This window comes from Impatiens glandulifera, chromosome 9 (genome assembly GCF_907164915.1).
Source record: "Impatiens glandulifera chromosome 9, dImpGla2.1, whole genome shotgun sequence".
Classification (NCBI taxonomy): Eukaryota; Viridiplantae; Streptophyta; class Magnoliopsida; order Ericales; family Balsaminaceae; genus Impatiens; species Impatiens glandulifera.
The window spans coordinates 31,179,076-31,196,880 of record NC_061870.1 but is presented as its reverse complement, the minus strand read 5'-3'; the positions used below and the strand labels follow the sequence as shown (position 1 = coordinate 31,196,880).

At 33.9% G+C, this 17,805-nt stretch overlaps 3 protein-coding genes across 5 annotated transcripts; all 3 read right to left on the bottom strand.

Annotated features, from left to right (window-relative positions):
* Positions 1–2,986: 2,986 nt before the first annotated feature.
* Positions 2,987–5,640, bottom strand: LOC124914668 (glycosyltransferase-like At2g41451). 3 transcript variants are annotated; one of them, XM_047455254.1, is made up of 9 exons: positions 5,261–5,640; positions 4,922–5,071; positions 4,786–4,838; positions 4,586–4,694; positions 4,369–4,503; positions 4,241–4,285; positions 3,980–4,167; positions 3,745–3,886; positions 2,987–3,657 (listed from the first exon to the last, which is right to left on the bottom strand). In XM_047455254.1, exons 1-9 carry the CDS (start codon positions 5,543–5,545, stop codon positions 3,298–3,300), a joined length of 1,467 nt encoding a protein of 488 aa, XP_047311210.1. In that variant the 5' UTR covers positions 5,546–5,640; the 3' UTR covers positions 2,987–3,297. The 3 variants fall into 3 exon arrangements, with proteins under 3 accessions (XP_047311210.1, XP_047311211.1, XP_047311212.1); XM_047455255.1 differs by having other exon boundaries at positions 4,592–4,694; XM_047455256.1 differs by lacking the exon at positions 4,922–5,071.
* A 3,078-nt stretch (positions 5,641–8,718) lies between these two features.
* Positions 8,719–14,708, bottom strand: LOC124914570 (histone acetyltransferase HAC1-like). The gene is made up of 12 exons (XM_047455150.1): positions 13,940–14,708; positions 13,266–13,562; positions 12,903–13,181; positions 12,506–12,634; positions 12,064–12,264; positions 11,779–11,921; positions 11,360–11,672; positions 10,954–11,093; positions 10,028–10,106; positions 9,550–9,930; positions 9,095–9,312; positions 8,719–8,901 (listed from the first exon to the last, which is right to left on the bottom strand). Exons 1-12 carry the CDS (start codon positions 14,675–14,677, stop codon positions 8,790–8,792), a joined length of 3,030 nt encoding a protein of 1,009 aa, XP_047311106.1. The 5' UTR covers positions 14,678–14,708; the 3' UTR covers positions 8,719–8,789.
* A 16-nt stretch (positions 14,709–14,724) lies between these two features.
* On the bottom strand, positions 14,725–16,443 carry LOC124916231 (histone acetyltransferase HAC1-like). The gene is made up of 3 exons (XM_047456961.1): positions 16,148–16,443; positions 14,831–16,029; positions 14,725–14,751 (listed from the first exon to the last, which is right to left on the bottom strand). The coding sequence occupies exons 1-3, from the start codon at positions 16,401–16,403 to the stop codon at positions 14,725–14,727; spliced, it is 1,482 nt and encodes a 493-aa protein (XP_047312917.1). The 5' UTR covers positions 16,404–16,443.
* Positions 16,444–17,805: the final 1,362 nt, after the last annotated feature.

The following is a 17,805-nucleotide window of genomic DNA, read 5'->3' as shown; positions in this document are numbered from 1 at the left end:
AAATTCTCTTATTAGATGGGTGAATGTACGTTATAAATCATTTTCTTTACGAGATGGAATTGAGAAGTCATAAATAATTTTCTTTAGTGACTTGAGACGAGGTTTCCGAGTAGCTAGGGGCACTATTCTCCGACCTTAGTGTTGGATCCTCGATCTCCAATATTGTTATTCTTAGTGTATATAAATTCTCTTATTAGATGGGTGGAGATGTACATTATAATAATTTTCTTTATGAGATGGGATTGAGATGTTATAAATAATTTTATTTAGTGACTTGAGAGACTAGGGTTGGCGGGTAGGGGCACTATTCTCCGACCTTAGTGTTGGATCCTCTCCATTGTTATTCCTAGTGTATATAAATTCTCTTATTAGCTGGGTGGAGATGTACGTTATAAATAATTTTCTTTACGAGATGGGATTGCGACGTTGTAATTTTCTTTAGTGACTTAAGACGAGGGTAGCCGAGTAGGGGCACTATTCTCCGACCTTAGTGCTGAATCCTCTCCATTCCATTGTTATTCCTATTGTACAATCATGAAGTGATTGGTTTATTTTTTAGTAAAAGTATTATAAATCATTAATGTGGAGTCAAAGAACATTGCGAAATACAGCTTTCACGAGAGGAAATGTAAAGTGCACGTCGTTGGTTACAAAAGAAATAGTAAAAAGTAATAAAAGTAAAGAAGAAGAAGAAGAAAGGTTTGGTAATTTTGTTGATGATCATAATAAAGGGGTAAATGTATTATTATTATTATATGATGTTCCTCGTGTCAGTTACATTATTCGTGTCCAATCCTGTCTGTGTTATCTTGACATAGCTTACAGTTATTTTGTACCCATATTTTAGAATCATCAAGGTTTATTATAGTATGTATATAACTTTATTATCTGTTCTGCTGTCAATTTTTCCATGGTTGTTACTTTCTATTAAATTCTTGGATAAGTTGAGAAAATACAACTTTACTTGTTCTGCTGTCAATTTTTCCATGGTTGCTTTTTATTATTATATATAAAAAAAAATTAATATAATCACCCTGGATCATTGGGCCGGCTGGGCTACCATCATTGGTGGGAATATGATCAGATGTCTTCACAATTAATATAATCTGTTCATGAAGTTAACTAATTAATGAGTAATGGCCCATAAACATATTTCTTATTTATCTCATTTTTACGCACAAATTAATCAAATAATTATTCAAAAACCTATTGAACGGCATCTGAAACCACCATTTTTCGAAGATAAATCGGTTATTTTAATAGTTATACCGACAGAATTGCATCCAATACATCTCGTATCCATTAAAACAGAAGTTAAAGCGGTTATTTAATAGTCAAACCGAGCTTCGTCGTCGGTTCGGAGAAGATCCAAAACATCATTTGAGTTCATGAGCCTTGTACTGACATTTTTTACATCTATTTTTTAGTGTTAGATTAAGTAGATAAATAATCAAAACATTATATTTATTATTGTATATTCAATCTATATCTCAATCAATTCTAATGAAGGGTCAGTTATAGAAATTGAATTTAGTATAACAACCAAATTATATGATATTAGTTATGAATTGAAATAAATTATTAAAAATCATTCTAAGAACGTCTATAAGTTGAAGTGAAGTCGTGTTATCTTCTTAAATTAAAAATAAAACAAAAGGTTAGAAATGCAATTGAACTAGTAATATTTTTTCTTATCGTTCGTAATAAATTGATCCGAAAAAGACAAAGAAGATATAATAAGCATGAAGAACCAATCAAACTTTTTAGCGTACTTATAACTTGCACTGTTTTGTCATTCAACTACTTTATAAGATGTCCTCCTAAAAAGTTGAGCTGATAGAAAGAAAGAAAGAAAGAAAGAAATGAGAAAAATCTCATTTTGGTTAGTTATATAATGGTTACTATTTCGTTACACGTGGCTAATACCAAGTGGTCAGATTTCCAAAGCTATGTCCCAAAACGACAAGGATGTATAACTAATGTTAGTTATTTAGTACGAGATTAATTAATTAATTAGAAAAATTAAACAATCGGTCGGGGGACAAGTGGATGGATAAATTACCAACCCGACCACTTTAGAAGAAGGTGTCGTCAAGTGGGTTATCCATATGACAGACAGGTCTATCACAACATATATTTATTTATTTTAAATATAAAGTTGATATTTAAAAAAAAAACGAAAAAAAAAAGAAATATATGTATAGATGGTTTTAATTATGAATTGAAAAAATGATATAGTTCTATCAATTTGGATTTAGGTCATTTTATGTAATTATTCATATAAAATGATTAATATTTCATTATTTAATATTATTAAAACAAAATAAGAATACTTAGTTAATTATTCAAATATTTGATTGAATCGAACTTATTTGTTAAAAAACTCACAAAATTATTTTATAAAAAGTCAAAATCAATAATCATTGTTTGTTAAAAAATTGTACTCTGCAAAATTACTCAAACTTTTTACTTGTTAATTTTTAAAAGTGATTGTAATTGTGACAAGATACTAGTTTCTAAATAACATAGAATAATATATTATTTTAAAATAATTCAATCTATCAAACAAGCTCTTCAAAATTATTGAAATAATCCCATTTCATAAAAAAAATAATTGTTTTTATTATAAAGAAAAATTGTATGAAAAAATTAGTTGAATTTCAATTTTTAAAAAACTGGTTTTCCTAATCAAACCAAATAAAATGACATTGTTCTTACCATCATTTAGATTGAGCCCATTCTTAAAATAAAACATAATAGCATGATCTATCATCATGGAGGCCCATCGATACCCTCTAAAAAAAAGATGATGATGGGTATATAATATGATACTCGGACTAATGGATTGAGCTTGGGCCCTGAAGAAACTTCAGAAAAATAATTTGCAGTCACTAACACTATTTATGCCATTTGAAAGTGAGAAAAAGTTCATTTTTTACACATGAACTTGATATATGGATATTCATTTATAGTCTTAATACCTTAAAAAAAAACTTCATTTTATCACTGAAATTATTACATCAATTGGTTAAGACCTAAGGAGATTATACGAAAATAGAAACTTTGACAAGAACATTGCTCAGAATTGATTTAACAATATATATAAATGGAGCAAAATTTGGCACCATATGAACTCATCTATGACAATTGACAATCTAACAAACCAACCAAAAGACACTAACTAACTAACTAACAGATATTGAAAACTGTAAAGACAAACATCGCTTGGTTAAGGATCGGGAACATTTTCTTTTGGTAGGATATTATAAGAATTCACATACGGGATGTGGCGGGGCATCATGCATGCCTGAAGGGAGGGGATAATGGCGGTATAGCATTAGAAGTTTCGAGAACATTCCAATGAGTTTTCGTTATACCATCGTCATATGAATAATAAAAGGTACTGTTGTTGTTACCATGAGCAACACTAGAGAGCAGAGATTCATCCTTTAAGTTTAAGAAGGCTGAATTATAATCAGAAGAAGAGAAAACGCCAGATTCTCTCAATCCTTCAACAATTACCATTGGTTCGTAGATTCTAGTCATTATTCCATTCCTTAACAGCTTCTTCTTTATCCTCTTGTCTGTCCAGACAACATGCTCGCAATACCATTTATGCATTTCTTCTTCTGTTGTTGTTGAGGCTATTATAAAGGCCTGTCAATAGTAAAACATAAGAAACAAACCAATCCATATAATGAATAATAATAAGAGTTGGGGAAATCAATTCTCTAGTAAACTCACAGATCGATCAAATTCCAGCATAAAGCATCTTTTCAAATCTTTCTCTGTAGGCTTACAGCCACATCTATCACGTCTTGAAGTCAAATCAGTGAATTTGGCATATGAATAATGAAGAACAGCAGCTTCGTCCAATATCATCTCACTGAATGAAACAAGTTCCAAAATCCAACACCATTTCAGCATATCCATATTCCATATGAATGAATCATGAATAAGAATAAAAATGAACTCTTACTTTGGTGTTTTCATGTAATTGTTCCATCTGTGTGCTCCATTAGGACGAAGATTGTCTTGAATTCTAGCAGCTGATTTTCCATTTCCATAAGTCAAGAAGTAATTAGGATTACCATGCATTGCATCATTGTAATTCCCAAAATAAGTCTTTCTCAGAACATGTTCATAGTTCTTCTTAAACATCGATACCTGTTCAATTCAATTCAATTCCATCAAATCTGATATGTAAGAACACTGAAGAAAACAGAAATAGTTTTTAAACCTCGCTGAATGGTTCTTCAACGTCATCTTTCTCAACACAGCTCTCCTGGGCAAAAACAATAATTTTGCTTAACAATCAATTGTGGGTTTATGATTGATTATGAAAAAACAAAAGGATTCTTGGCTTACATAATTTGGAAAAATAACTGTATCAACATTTGCTGGAACTTCTGCCAGGACCTGTCTGACAGAATACTCGTGAGTGCCTGCAGGATGAACTAGCTCATCCGTGTCAATATGTAGGATCCAATCCATGCCAGCTTCCTGTAAGTATGTAAAATCAATCAGACACAATGTGAATATCCTATTATTATGAAGAGGAGGAAAAGAAGAAGAAGAATCGAACCCTTGCCATTACGATTGCCATTTCCATATTGAAACATTGTTTGACAAACAACTCATAGTTGCAGGGCTTGTAAAAGAAGCTCGCCAGCCAAGATTCATTCCAGATGCGGCTGACCAACCAACCAACCATATTTAATATATTTCAAGAAATTATAAACAGGAAATACATATATATATATATAGATCAAGAAATGAACAAACCTTTTAGATTGTTGCTCCTCTAACTTACGTGTTCTATATATGACTTGTACTCCCTGGTAAATGAAAACAAACAGTCAAGAAAAGTAAAACAGAAGAAGAAGAAGGGTAACAAAAATAAGCTCGGAATTATGCTGACCAGAATGGACTCAAGGACTTTAGATACCCTAGGACTTGCAGCTTTCCCTTCTACAAAGATGTAAAAAGCTGAAACCCCAATCACCTTATGATAGAAGATCCATGGAAGAATCTGTTCTAACCCAGCACAAGTGCTTGTAGTAATGCATATCTAATTTTATTAACAAAACAAAATTGTCTCAAATTGTTCTAACATTTGAACCCTATCAATTCTTGAGTCTTTATCTACAAAAAGACAGTTAATTTAAACTTGAAAAAAGTAACTAATTAAAGATACCAATCCAAGAAACGCAAGAAAGTTTATCAGAAAACAGAGCACTTCGATGACTGACTGACTGACCTTAGGCTTCCGACGAGACCCAAAACTGAACTTCCAATCCCGAAAATAAGGGAACCGATGTCGACCCAGAAAATGTAGAAAGTCTGAGGAAGAAATGGGTCGTCTAGATTTGGAAATACCCATCCCCGGAAACTCCGAATTGGTGGGGTCATGGAGGGCGCCACGCCATTGGAGAAGAAAAGCCAATAGCGCCAAAGACAGTGAAAGGATTGTTAGTAGCAGTATGAGCTTGGAAGCGAAGGCCTGAGTGGAAGAAGAAGAAGAAGCTGGGTTTAGAAGAACCATTGACGACAATAACAGAAGTTTGTTCGACCTCGATTCCCATACATAACTGTGTGTGTAAAATGTACAGAGTACAACTGAGAAAGAAAGAGAAAGAAACTTAGAATTGAAATATGAGGAGACAGGAATGAATTAATACACCAATTTATATAGATCCGTTAGATTACTGTTTTTGCTAATTATTATTTAAAAACTTGTATTAATTAAATTTCATTATCAAATCTATTTATCTATTTATATATATATATAAATTTTTAAAATGGTCTGATGGTTGGGTAGAGAGTTCTGGTTAATTTAGATATATATGAGAGAGATGGTTGGGTAGAGAGTTCTGGTTAATTTAGATATATATGAGAGAGTAAATTGATATTTTGGTCGGTTTGTGGGTTGACTCGCCCGTAAACTTAAAACGGTTAAAAATAAAATAAAAGATGTTATAGGTATGGTTCGAACTTGCAACATAACAAAATAAGTAAAACTTTTTAACTAACTAAGCTAATAACACTTTATATTTTAAATTCAACACAAAATTTGATAACACGGTAGTTCATTAATAATTTTTAATCCATTATAATTCTCTTTTGACTCTGTGTTATAGATTTCACTATTATTAGTGAGCAATAATGGAAGAATTTCGTCACATTTATAAAGATAAGGGACATAATTCATATGGATATAATAAGTCTATTGGGCTACATTAGTCTTTACATTTTCCCTTTCACTCGTAAGACGGGGAAGAAATTATCTCTAGGGGTGAAACTAAATGAGTTGAGGAATCAAATTGTATTAATTCTTTTAGAGATCGTTCTGTAATGTGAGAGTAAATGGATACTTGAGTCGGATTGTGGGTTGACCCGTCCATAAATTTAAAACGGTTAAAAATAAAATGAAAAATGCTATCACATTTTTATATTTTTATCGTAATAATTTTTTTACGATTTTTTATATTATTATTTATGCAAATGCACGAGATAAATGCTAGTTTAATAAAAGGTTGATTTCATAAGCGTTTTGAGTTGAAACGGTTCATACGCAGCTAATTCTCCTTAATTAAAAAATAATAATTAAATTCATAAATATACTTATATTATTTTTTTTAATTTTTAAATTGTTCTCATTTTTTTCTTATTATTTTGATGCATTCTTTTATTATGAATTCATAACAATTATTTTGCATTTAGTATAAAAGGAGAGTAATTATATGAAAGGTCATCTACATATGTATTTATATCCAATTAATTTGCTGCAATAAAGAGTAACTTATTCTATGTAATAATGATGAAAGTTTTTGTATAATAAATTGAATAGGAGTTTAATAGAATGCAATCAATTTAATTGTATTATTGATTTTATTTTTAATATAAATAATGCTTAGATAACTGATATATGTTGTGTAAGTTTATTGCAAGAGAACTGTTTTCCCTTCAATAATCTTATATTGCGATGAACTTTTTTTAACATTACAAAACTTTCATTGAGGATAGATATTTAATGCAATGATTTAAATTCATTACTTTGAGGGCATAATTACACAAGTTTATATGTTTTATCAATAAGTTATGAGTCTCCACTTATAATGATTTTATTTTTTAGTATTGTAGTTGTAATGAATTTTATGTAATTTCGAAATAAGATTCTTAACCATTATTGATGAGAATCGGACAAAAGTGGAAAAAAGTACATGTGGATGCATTTTGAAGAAAGAATGATAGTTTTGTACAAATGTGATTAAAAAATAGTTTAAAACTGATTGATTAATGGGAGTTTGGAAAGGGATAACATAATATAATACAGTATAATGTAGAGAAATACAAATGGGTGAAATTAAATTGTAAGTGGAAGATAGTGAGAGTTTTGATTAGGTTGATAAATGGTTGAAGTTTCAACACTTTAATATATAAATATATATATATTTATCTATATAGATCATGCCTAACAATAAGTAAGCCTTACTTTAACATACATTGTGGTGGTGGATCCACAATAAACCATTATCGAATGCTCATTTCTAACAGTAATATATTAGATATTTATGGAAATTTTTGCTCAAAATAGGATAATAATGAGACGTCACTCATAAATAAATAAATATACACTTTTTTTTGTTACTGAGTTTGACCATCAAAATCCATTTTCATTAAAGGTTCTTCTCTTAGTTAGATTCGAATTGTAAGACATTAAATTAATCACGAGTTTGATACCCACTCAAAAACATTTTAAATTGAAGGGAGTGAACATAAATTTTGAAGATTTTAATAACTTCCTAAATAAAAAAAGGAAAAGAAAACATTTTTAGTCTTTGATTGTTGTATTGATGATTAGGCAATAACCAATGAGAGGTCTAAATTGAGGTTTCTTCACAAAAAAAGTCATTGAAAATTTTGGAGATGAGGTAGGATCGTCATGGCCACCAACTATGTATTTGTGAAGTATCTCTATGATTTCAAGCAATCAAAGAGCCAAATGCACATTTTCTTCTTCATCATAATATATGTAAACCCAATGTCATACTACCCAATAAAAAGACTTAACTTTTTTTCCTTTACTTTTACTATGATTATGGTTATAGTTGTTTCAGGTCATTTTCCTTTGTTTCAAGTCTTTCTTTTTTTGTTACATCAACTTATAAAATAACCTAACTTACTAGGGTAGAATGTTAATGGAACAACGGATTAAGTATTTAGTCCGCGCAGACACACTTAACCATTTAATCAGGCGCAAAATTTATTGTCTGACGGGCTCGAACCCAGAAACTTATGACTAATATCCATCTTTTATTACTGCTAGGTCAGAAGAGAGGTTAATTAACATGAAAGATAAAAGATAAAATTTGGAATATCATAATCAAAATTGACATATTCTTTTGAAACAACCCTAGATAAATCACACACAAATGATTAAAGTTCCATTAAAGAATTATATACTAAGAACAAAATCAACATAATAATATTAATAAATGAAAGAATAAACAAATGTGAAGCCCCCCAATGTTTAGACTTATCTATAACACATTTAATGGAAGGGGCTCAGTTTAATCCAAATATAATACATTAGAATATCCATTAATGGAAACCTATCTGACTTTTTCATAAAAAATCTAAAAGAATCATCTAACTTGGATGGCAAGCAAGCGAAGATTTGTTTTAGTATACCCATCATAGATGAAAGAATGATGACAGATGGAAGAAGATAGCTCGCCCAACCATGTATATAGTTTTGTATGTACATTTATGTCGTTCTTCAATCATCAACCATTTCCATCCACCTCAGCCCTTCGTTGCCTCATCATCTCCACGACGGCGGCCCTTCTTCTAGAATCTGATTGATGTTGTGACCTCTTCAAATAGGATTTCAAATCTCTGAACAAACCAAAAAAATGAAAAGATCACTCTAGATATTCAATGATAATGTTCACTATGGCAACAAAAAAACTGTTGAAATTGAAAGGAGAACTTCAAAATTGAAATATTTGCCATGCAAAATAATAATTTATGCTTGTGTCCTTTTTAAAAAAAGGTCAGTTTGAGATTTTTATTGGAGTAGGGGGCTAACCTGCAGCGGGGTACTAGACATTCGGAGTCCTTACAAGCCCGGGCATGAAGTTGAAGCAAATGCCACATTCTCTTGCAGAGTACGCAACCACCACCAGCTCGGACTTTGCATTGTATCCCATGTCGGAAAAGTCCTTTTACTTGACGGCAATTTGGATACTGGCACTGTGTAGACCGGCATTGAGATGCATGCACCAAAAGCTCAAGCATTTTCCTTAACTGCAATACCATGTGATCAGTAACCAAACCAAATAATATGAGATCTTGCTTGCTACTAGGAACTAACATATGAGCAATATGGGAAGGACTGGCCAAGACTAATATATAATGGCCAAGACATGAGAAAAGATGAGAATGCTCATTGACATATAAATAATAGTAAAATCAGTGAAGAACAGCTAGACAAGAAGCAGGAAGCATCAATAGTAAATCACTAGAAGATCAAAAGGTAATTACTTGCAGTTGCCTAGCTTCTTTGCTTTGTGTATCACGATCAGCCATAGATGAATGATACGTCAGCGGATGGGGATGATCTATTTCTCCCTTTTGATGACAGGAATTACAGACATTATATTCAGGGCAAACTTCACAACGCCATCCCTGACCGGTTTCTATATACAGAGAACACACACTACATGTCATCACAAAAGCGGGAGCTGTAGGATTGTGAAGATGGTAAAGGATCATCATGGAGGAATGTTTGGCTCGCCGCAAAGTATCAAATTGATAGTGATTTCCTTGACAAAGACTCAAAAACGACTGTCTTGTATCAAAGAATTCACTCTCTAGATTCTCATCTTCATCAGTAGTATCTTTAGGTATATCCGTGATTTCAACCTGCCAGATTCGTTAATTGACTTTATAAATCTAGAAACCATTAGATTATAAAATTCCACTACCATAACCAACATATTAATATACACCAATAACTTACTGGATGAAGTGTGTGTACATCTCTTTGATTAATAGGATGTCTGTCTCTATCTTCACGTTTTTCCTCGGCTTCATAGCAACTGCAAGAAAATGTTTGCAGAAGGTACTGGTCAGTACACAGTGTATCTCAAAGAATCCTAAGGAAGAGCATGTACATTACATGAGATGCCATAATCTAAAAGCTTACAGAAGCTAATTCTCATATGTAAACTAAATGACACAAAATCAACATTCGATTAGAACCACCATAAATTAAAAGGCTATTATTCAGCTGATTAATGTCATCTTGTATCTGCCACAATGTCAGACTAGATAAACAGGTGAATCCACCAGGTTGGGGGTACATAAAGGTGGGACAGAAAATAATTGTTGGCTCTTATGTTTTTTAAAAAAAGTGATTTTTCATTTGACCATGGGAAAAACCCAAGCAGTTTAATACAAGTAATGACAACCCGTTTGACATGAGTTAACCAAAAGGAAAACGACAATACAGATCAAGAACTGCAAAAAGAAACACAAAGCTCAAATCTCCAAGTCTAGATTCTCAAAAAAACTCAAATCGACCTGAAGTTTCAAATCAGGTTAGCCAGGCTTTGATCTTTTCATTTTGTTAACCTCGTGGTTAATATCACTATGGCTCTTAACTAGGAAACTCTTTGAGGACTAGAAATGTGTTTAGAATCTTAATGTAAGTGAAGAACCTGTAAGCAAATCTAAGATGTGGGTGCCAATCACAAGAAGCCACAGTAGGGTTCTAGGTCTGTAGCAACATGGTGCATGAAACTGCATCTTTCTAAAAGCTCAACTCTAAGAGAATGTATACCTTCTAAACCTTAACTCTATAGAGAATGTATACCACTATGCAGAAACAAATGAGTTTTTTTGAATAAAAATATATATATCTTATAGTTGACAGTTCATTCTTACTCGTCACAGATCTGAAAGTTTTTGCATTGCTTGCAAACCCAACGGTTCCCATGTATCATCAGTATGCAACAATGCGAGCATGCGGGCTGCAAATGAACCATGATAAAGTCTTCCTTCATTGGAGAGATTGTTGCACCGAGCTGGAGAAAGAAAAATGTAAGAGCAAAGAAGTTAAAAAAGTGGAAATATCATCGAGCACTGAGTGTCTTTATGATTAAATCCAATTAAATGAATCTTTATGATAAATGTCATGAAATAACTAGAAGAAAAAAAACATTCAAAAAAGAAGGATGGAGCAGGAATAATCAGAACTGGCAAATGTATATGAAGATATTATTGATGAAGAAGAGATATAGTAAGAAGGTTAATCAAGCAAGAAGAAGATGAAGAAGAAAATGAACATTACTTTATGCATTAGTATCAAATCTTTTGATGCATTGCCAGAAAGATCAGACTGTCCAGATGCTTTCAGAGATCTTTTTGTAATGGTCTTCTTGATTATTCCTTTCTTATCCAACTTCTTCCCCTCTTCTTCTTGACGAATCTGGTAGATCATATCCTCTGCTGCACCAGGCCCATAATCTCCATCAAAGTAAGGTAATCGGGCTGCGGTAACTCTAGCCTTGGATTCACCAGTGGTTGTGAAGAAATGATCATATAAATTAGTGATTTCAAAAACAATATTTTCGTTCTTTGCTTTCCTCGACATGGATAAGTACCTAACCAAGAAGAATTCATCAAAGTCAAATAAAGTAATAAAAATACAGGAACTTGTCAAAAATATTAACAGCCAGCTCAACATTACGCTTCTGGAGAAAAGCTCACCATTCCCTCAGTTTATCAGATTTTGGTGTTTTCTGAATTTCAGGATGGCAGTATAAAATATAGTCTTCACCCTTTAGTGGAGGGCATGCCCAGATATAGCAACTAGTGAAACCACGTTTCTTGCAATATTCTAGGTACCCAATCTGTATAAACGTTCAGGTATTAATTAGGGCGTGAATAACATTAAGAAAGCATGAGAACGATAATAAAGTTGAAAGAGACTATAGCAAAATTCCATTACAGCTCAACCGGGATATGGAACATCATTCATAAACAAATACTCACTAGAATTTCATGGTAAACAAATGTACGAAGAGCCTCTCCTGTCACTGTCCTGACATCAGGCCTGAAATACTTAATAGAATCCAGATACGAGAGGTAAACTCGGCGGTGATTTGGCTGTTCACACTCAGATCCATATTCTTGAACATACATGCCAAAGATGCATACTTCAACCCCTTCAATTGTCTGAAACAACAATACAGCCTGCAGGTAATGGAATATGTGAATCACTTGCAAACTCATCTGCTAAAAGTAGAGAAACTACACGGTGAATGTGGTAGCCAAAAGCTATTGCTTAAGGCAGAAAATCCCTTTGATATATCAGTGTTATTGAAGCTTGCATATAGATAAGATAAATTAACATATGGGAAGGAATAAAGAAACATTTGTCTTTATATATCAAAGGACACATGAAATACAGGAGATCACAATACATCCTACTCACCTTAGATTTGTATGGGAACTCGGTTGGGTACTTTTCTTCTTGAAAATTTTCAAGAAACCGCGGCTTGACTTCCAACTTTTTATCAACTGATGATACAACTCTGACTACTAGTGCTTCAGCACCAGGAACCTGGCAAAAGTAAAAGAAAAACAACTAATAAGAGTGATTGAATGTATGCTTCAGCTTGCATAGTAAGAAATCAAGTTGAAACCATAACCATGTCCAAAGGAAATTAATGCATAGAACTTTAACAATATAGATCTTATTATGCACCATTCAATAAATTAGAAAACAGTGGGAAAAAATGGTGAGCAACAAAATGAAATTTATGTTCACAACACATTTAACAGTATAACTCAAATCTATTTTGTGTGATATGACACTGTCCAACAATCACCTCATCATAACTTTTTCCTTGGACCTTTGCTCGCTCCTGCCTTTCATGCTTCAGCCGTCTAAATAACCTCTGTTCTATATGGTTACTAAGGGCTGACTTTGGTAAATCTGTTGCCCCTAGAACAGAAGACTGAGGTAATGGCATGCGTTCTCCTCTTTCAACTTCACCTAAGTAGCACTTAGCGCAAATGTATTCAGCTTGTCCGCCATCATTTCTACGGCCATTGAACAGACCACAGATTTGATGCAACCAAGCTTCACATTTATCACATTGAGCCCACTGTACAGAAGAACAACATTAAAGTTAAGTTCAGTAATATAACAGATCATTTAGAACTGGAATAACAAAGGGGACAGCATCTACCCCTTCTTCTGTAACTTGGTTATTTTTCTTCTTCTCCATTTTTGACTTAGGAATAGATGTTCCATCAGCTATTATGGTGTCACCACGAGATTCTTTATAGCAAGCAGTGCAGAAATAGTGGCGTGTATCACCAGCTCCCATGGTGTAGTACATAGCATTTCTCTTAATACGAGCACCACAAGGCGTGCAATACATAGGTGGTGGCTCAAAGGTTAGATTCTCAATAGCACACAACTGACAAGAATTCTCGTTCATAGAATGTTCCATTGCTTGGTTCTTTTCCGCCTTTGATTTTCTCTATCGGTATTGATGGAAAATATAAGAAGAAGATTAGCCAAAGAATATGAGTGAAGAGGGGAAAAGAGTATGAAAGTAAAAGTATATGAAAATTTTATGTTAGCAACTAGTAATACTACACCAGAGAATCAAGTTGAAGATAAGAGCACTAAAAGAATAAGTCAAATAGCATATGAAAATTTGATGGGTAAAAGTAAAGTGCAACTTAATATCTCAACTTTAGAGATATTAAGTTGTACTTTACTTTAGAGACAGCACATAGAAATAAAAACACAAGGACAATTTAACCAGTATTAATTATTAGTTAGAATGCCCGTTCTAGTAAATGAAACAGAAAAGACGGGGAAAATGCGAAAAAATCATATCAATGGACTCACCTGGCCAACCCACTGTCTGAGTCCTCTTATATGCTCCCTGACTTGTTCGGGTGTAAGGAGTTCAATCAATGATACAGCCTTTATCTTTGGCTTCCCAGATTTGGTGGCAACAGCATCTTCAGTAGGCAATGATCCGATTTCTTGTTTCTGCTGGCCCACATCTTTTTGACATTGAATGTTTTCTTGTTGAGCAGGCTGAACAATATTAGTTATCATAACAGGATCACCAGCAGGCTTCTGGCAGTAGATATCATCCATGATATCCTTCTTTGTGTCATTAAGTTCTGAGCTAACCTGCCCAGCATTTGCAGGAATTTCCATCTTCACTCCAGACCCCTCAGGTTTCATTGGCACGCAAGTATCACTAGTTGGATGATCTAGACCATGTTTTGCATGAGACTCTCCACGGAAAGGTCCCTTCACTCCATACCCCTCAGGTTTCATTGGCGTGCAAGTATTACTAGTTGGATGATCTAGACCATGTTTTGCGTGAGACTCTCCACGGAAAGGTCCCTTCACTCCAGACCCCTCAGGTTTCATTGGCATGCAAGTATTACTAGTTGGATGGTCTAGACCATGTTTTGCGTGAGACTCTCCACGGAAAGGTCCCTTTACTCCAGACCCGTCAAGTTTCATTGGCATGCAAGTACTAATAGTTGGATTATCTAGACCATCTTCTGAGTGAGACTCTCCACGGAAAGGTCCCTTCACTCCAGACCCCTCAGGTTCCATTGGCATGCAAGTATTACATGTTGGATGATCTATACCATGTTTTGTCTCTAGCTTTATGCGTTTTGAAGAAGGTTGTCTATCTTCAGAAGCATCAACAAATAGTGGAGCTGGCTTAAAAAATGCATTTCCACCACTAGAAGGTTTGCAAATCCCACCAACTGAACGTTGCACTTCAGAATTCACATCTGAATGTTCCCCAGATTTTTGGTGCATGCAAGTATTAATAGTTGGATTATCTAGACCATGTTTTGAGTGAGACTCTCCACGGAAAGGTCCCTTCACTCCAGACCCCTCAGGTTTCACTGGCATGCAAGTATTACAAGTTGGATGATCTATACCATGTTTTGTCTCTAGCATTATGCGTTTTGAAGAAGGTTGTCTATCTTCAGAAGCATCAACAAATAGTGGAGCTGGCTTAAAAAATGCATTTCCACCACTAGAGGGTTTGCAAATCCCACCAACTGAACGTTGCACTTCAGAATTCACATCTGAATGTTCCCCAGCTTTTTGGTGCATTTCCAAAATTCTCCTAACTGGAATACAAACAGGACATTCTGGGTCCCTGCACTGATTGTTATGATTGATCAACTTATTGGTAGCAATGCAGAGTGAAAAAACACATTGGGAGTTGTTGCACATGTCCATGTGCCTACAGAGTTTCTTAGCCATTATGCAGTAAGCTTCAGGGCATTCCTCTTCTGGAGTCTTGCATCCACGAGCATGCCACATAAACAATAGCCATTTCTGTTGGCTTCCTACATTAGATAACAGGTGAGATTGGTCAAAACTATCATTTCTCAACAAAATATGGGACTGCTGATTTTGTCGCCTCTGTTGTTGGTGCGGGATGAATTGTTGATGTTGAAACTGATTAGGCTGCTGCTGAAATTGTTGGTGGTACTGCGATTGTAAGATGTTATCTTGCCCATAAGGTGTGGCATTTGAGTAGGCTTCAGAAGTTCCAGGAGCATTAACTAGTTGCATATTATTTCCTACTGCACCAAAACCACCACCTAAACCTCCATTAGGGAACCCATAAGAGTTCTGCGGCACAACAGATCTCATACCAGCACCAAAATGGCTTCCAGGATTCTGCAGTATACGGCTGTTCTGACCACCAACATGATGCTTTTGTTGTACTGATTGTGACATTATTGTAGCTTCAGCATTTGAAAATCCATTAGAACCATTGGGAGGTTCCAAGTTCATGGATGACTGATTATTGTTATTATTAAATCCTGGTGTAAGGATCATATGGCTTGACATTCTTTGTAAATCAGTTGATGGTTGTAACATGTTCGTAATGGGATTGATTGAAAAATTTGTAGATGACTGTTGATGCATATTAGACAACGACCCTGCAAAAATTGGTACAAACAAATATTACAAAACATTTAATCTGATCAACTAAATACTTTAAGATTCCATGAAATGAACAGAACTAGTTGCCATTTATGTTCGTTAAAGGTCCATTACCATATGACAATGCATTTCCATTGTTGAGAGCAGAAGCAGCAATTCCATTGCCTCCATTGGTAACAATTACGGAAGAGTCCATGGAGGATGTTGCCATCATGCTTGGATTACTGCTTTGAGGCATAACAGGAGTTGGAATCATTGTTCCAACAGAAGAAGAAGAATTGACAACTTGTGAATATTGTTGGTTATGATTATTCTGAGAAGGACGTCTGATCAGGATATGCAAGCGAGTCTCTAATGTCTCCAAGTTCATATAATCCTCCTAGTATATTCAAGAACATACCACCATCAAAAGTGTATAGCGTATACAACTAGAAGTGAGGAAAATATAAAGAATAAAAAAGTGCACTGTGCAATGCCAATAAATGTAATGTAGAATTTTAGTGAGAACAACCTTAGTAGTTGACATTCTGTATATACCCTCCTCCAAGCGTCTTACAATATCCAGTATCCTTTCGGTGGGTATCCCTCGAATTAAATGTTCCCGTTGCATTACCAGTTTATAGCTGGGAAATAACAGATAGTTCATCAGCATTTTCCAACAATAGGAAGCACACCTTAACATGTAATAATGAAAATTTTTCATAACATGTAATCATTCTGAAATACTAGAATTCCATTAATGATGAAGGAAAAGGTAACTATAATTGCTTGCAGCAATCTTTAACAAGATATCTTTAGGCAGATGTTGTTACTAGCCAATGGAAAACCTAGATGCAAATATTCACCCAAAAGTGCAGGACAGATTGCACAACACAATCCATAAAATTGAACTCCTCCCCAGGAAAAAGGAATCGAAACAATTGATACTTTATTGTGTTAATAGTAACATCATAAAGAATAACAATCTGTTCAAAAAGAAATCAAGCGTCTAAATGCATGAAACCAGATAAAAGTGAAGAGTTTTAGTTAACACTTAACAGGAATGGTGTAGAGTAGAACATCTTACATCTTCTCTATAATAATTTTGCGCACTTTAATTGTCTCAGGATCCATTGGAACTGTTTTATTACATTGCCCATCCAAGTTCTGAATCAAGTTAGGAAGAATACCATCATTCTGCTGAGATAGCCCAGACAGCTGAGTACCACCTTGATTCAATACCTGACCAGAGATTTGTCCTGACATGTGTGCATGAATATCCATTTGAAGTAGGTTCACAAGAACTCAAAAGTGTCTCACGCTGCCAATGTTAAAACTCATAGATTACTTCACAAGAACGTAAATTATATGAACCAGTTTGATCGAATGAGAAAAGAGAAAATCCATATAAAGCAACAATCTTTTTTTTACAAAAGGTCATTCATATCATAACTTTTTAAGTGAAAATTATCAATCCGTATAAACTTTCAAGCTCGCTGAAATTTACAATTTGAACAAAATATGATCATATAGATCAAACAAAAAAAACCCTAATTTTTCCAGCACACAATCTTAAAAGCCAACATTATTTATGATATGTGTAGGGCAAGAACATGAAACCTTAATATATATTCCAAACGTATCTATAATCTACCTGAGGAATTTGCAATTCAATTTAGGTTTCGAAAAGGAATTCTTGAATAGAGATGATCGATGATTTAAACTATGATTTATCCGTTACTAAGCCCCGCCTTATATATATATTTGTTTCAAACTTTTGTTGAGATTTATTT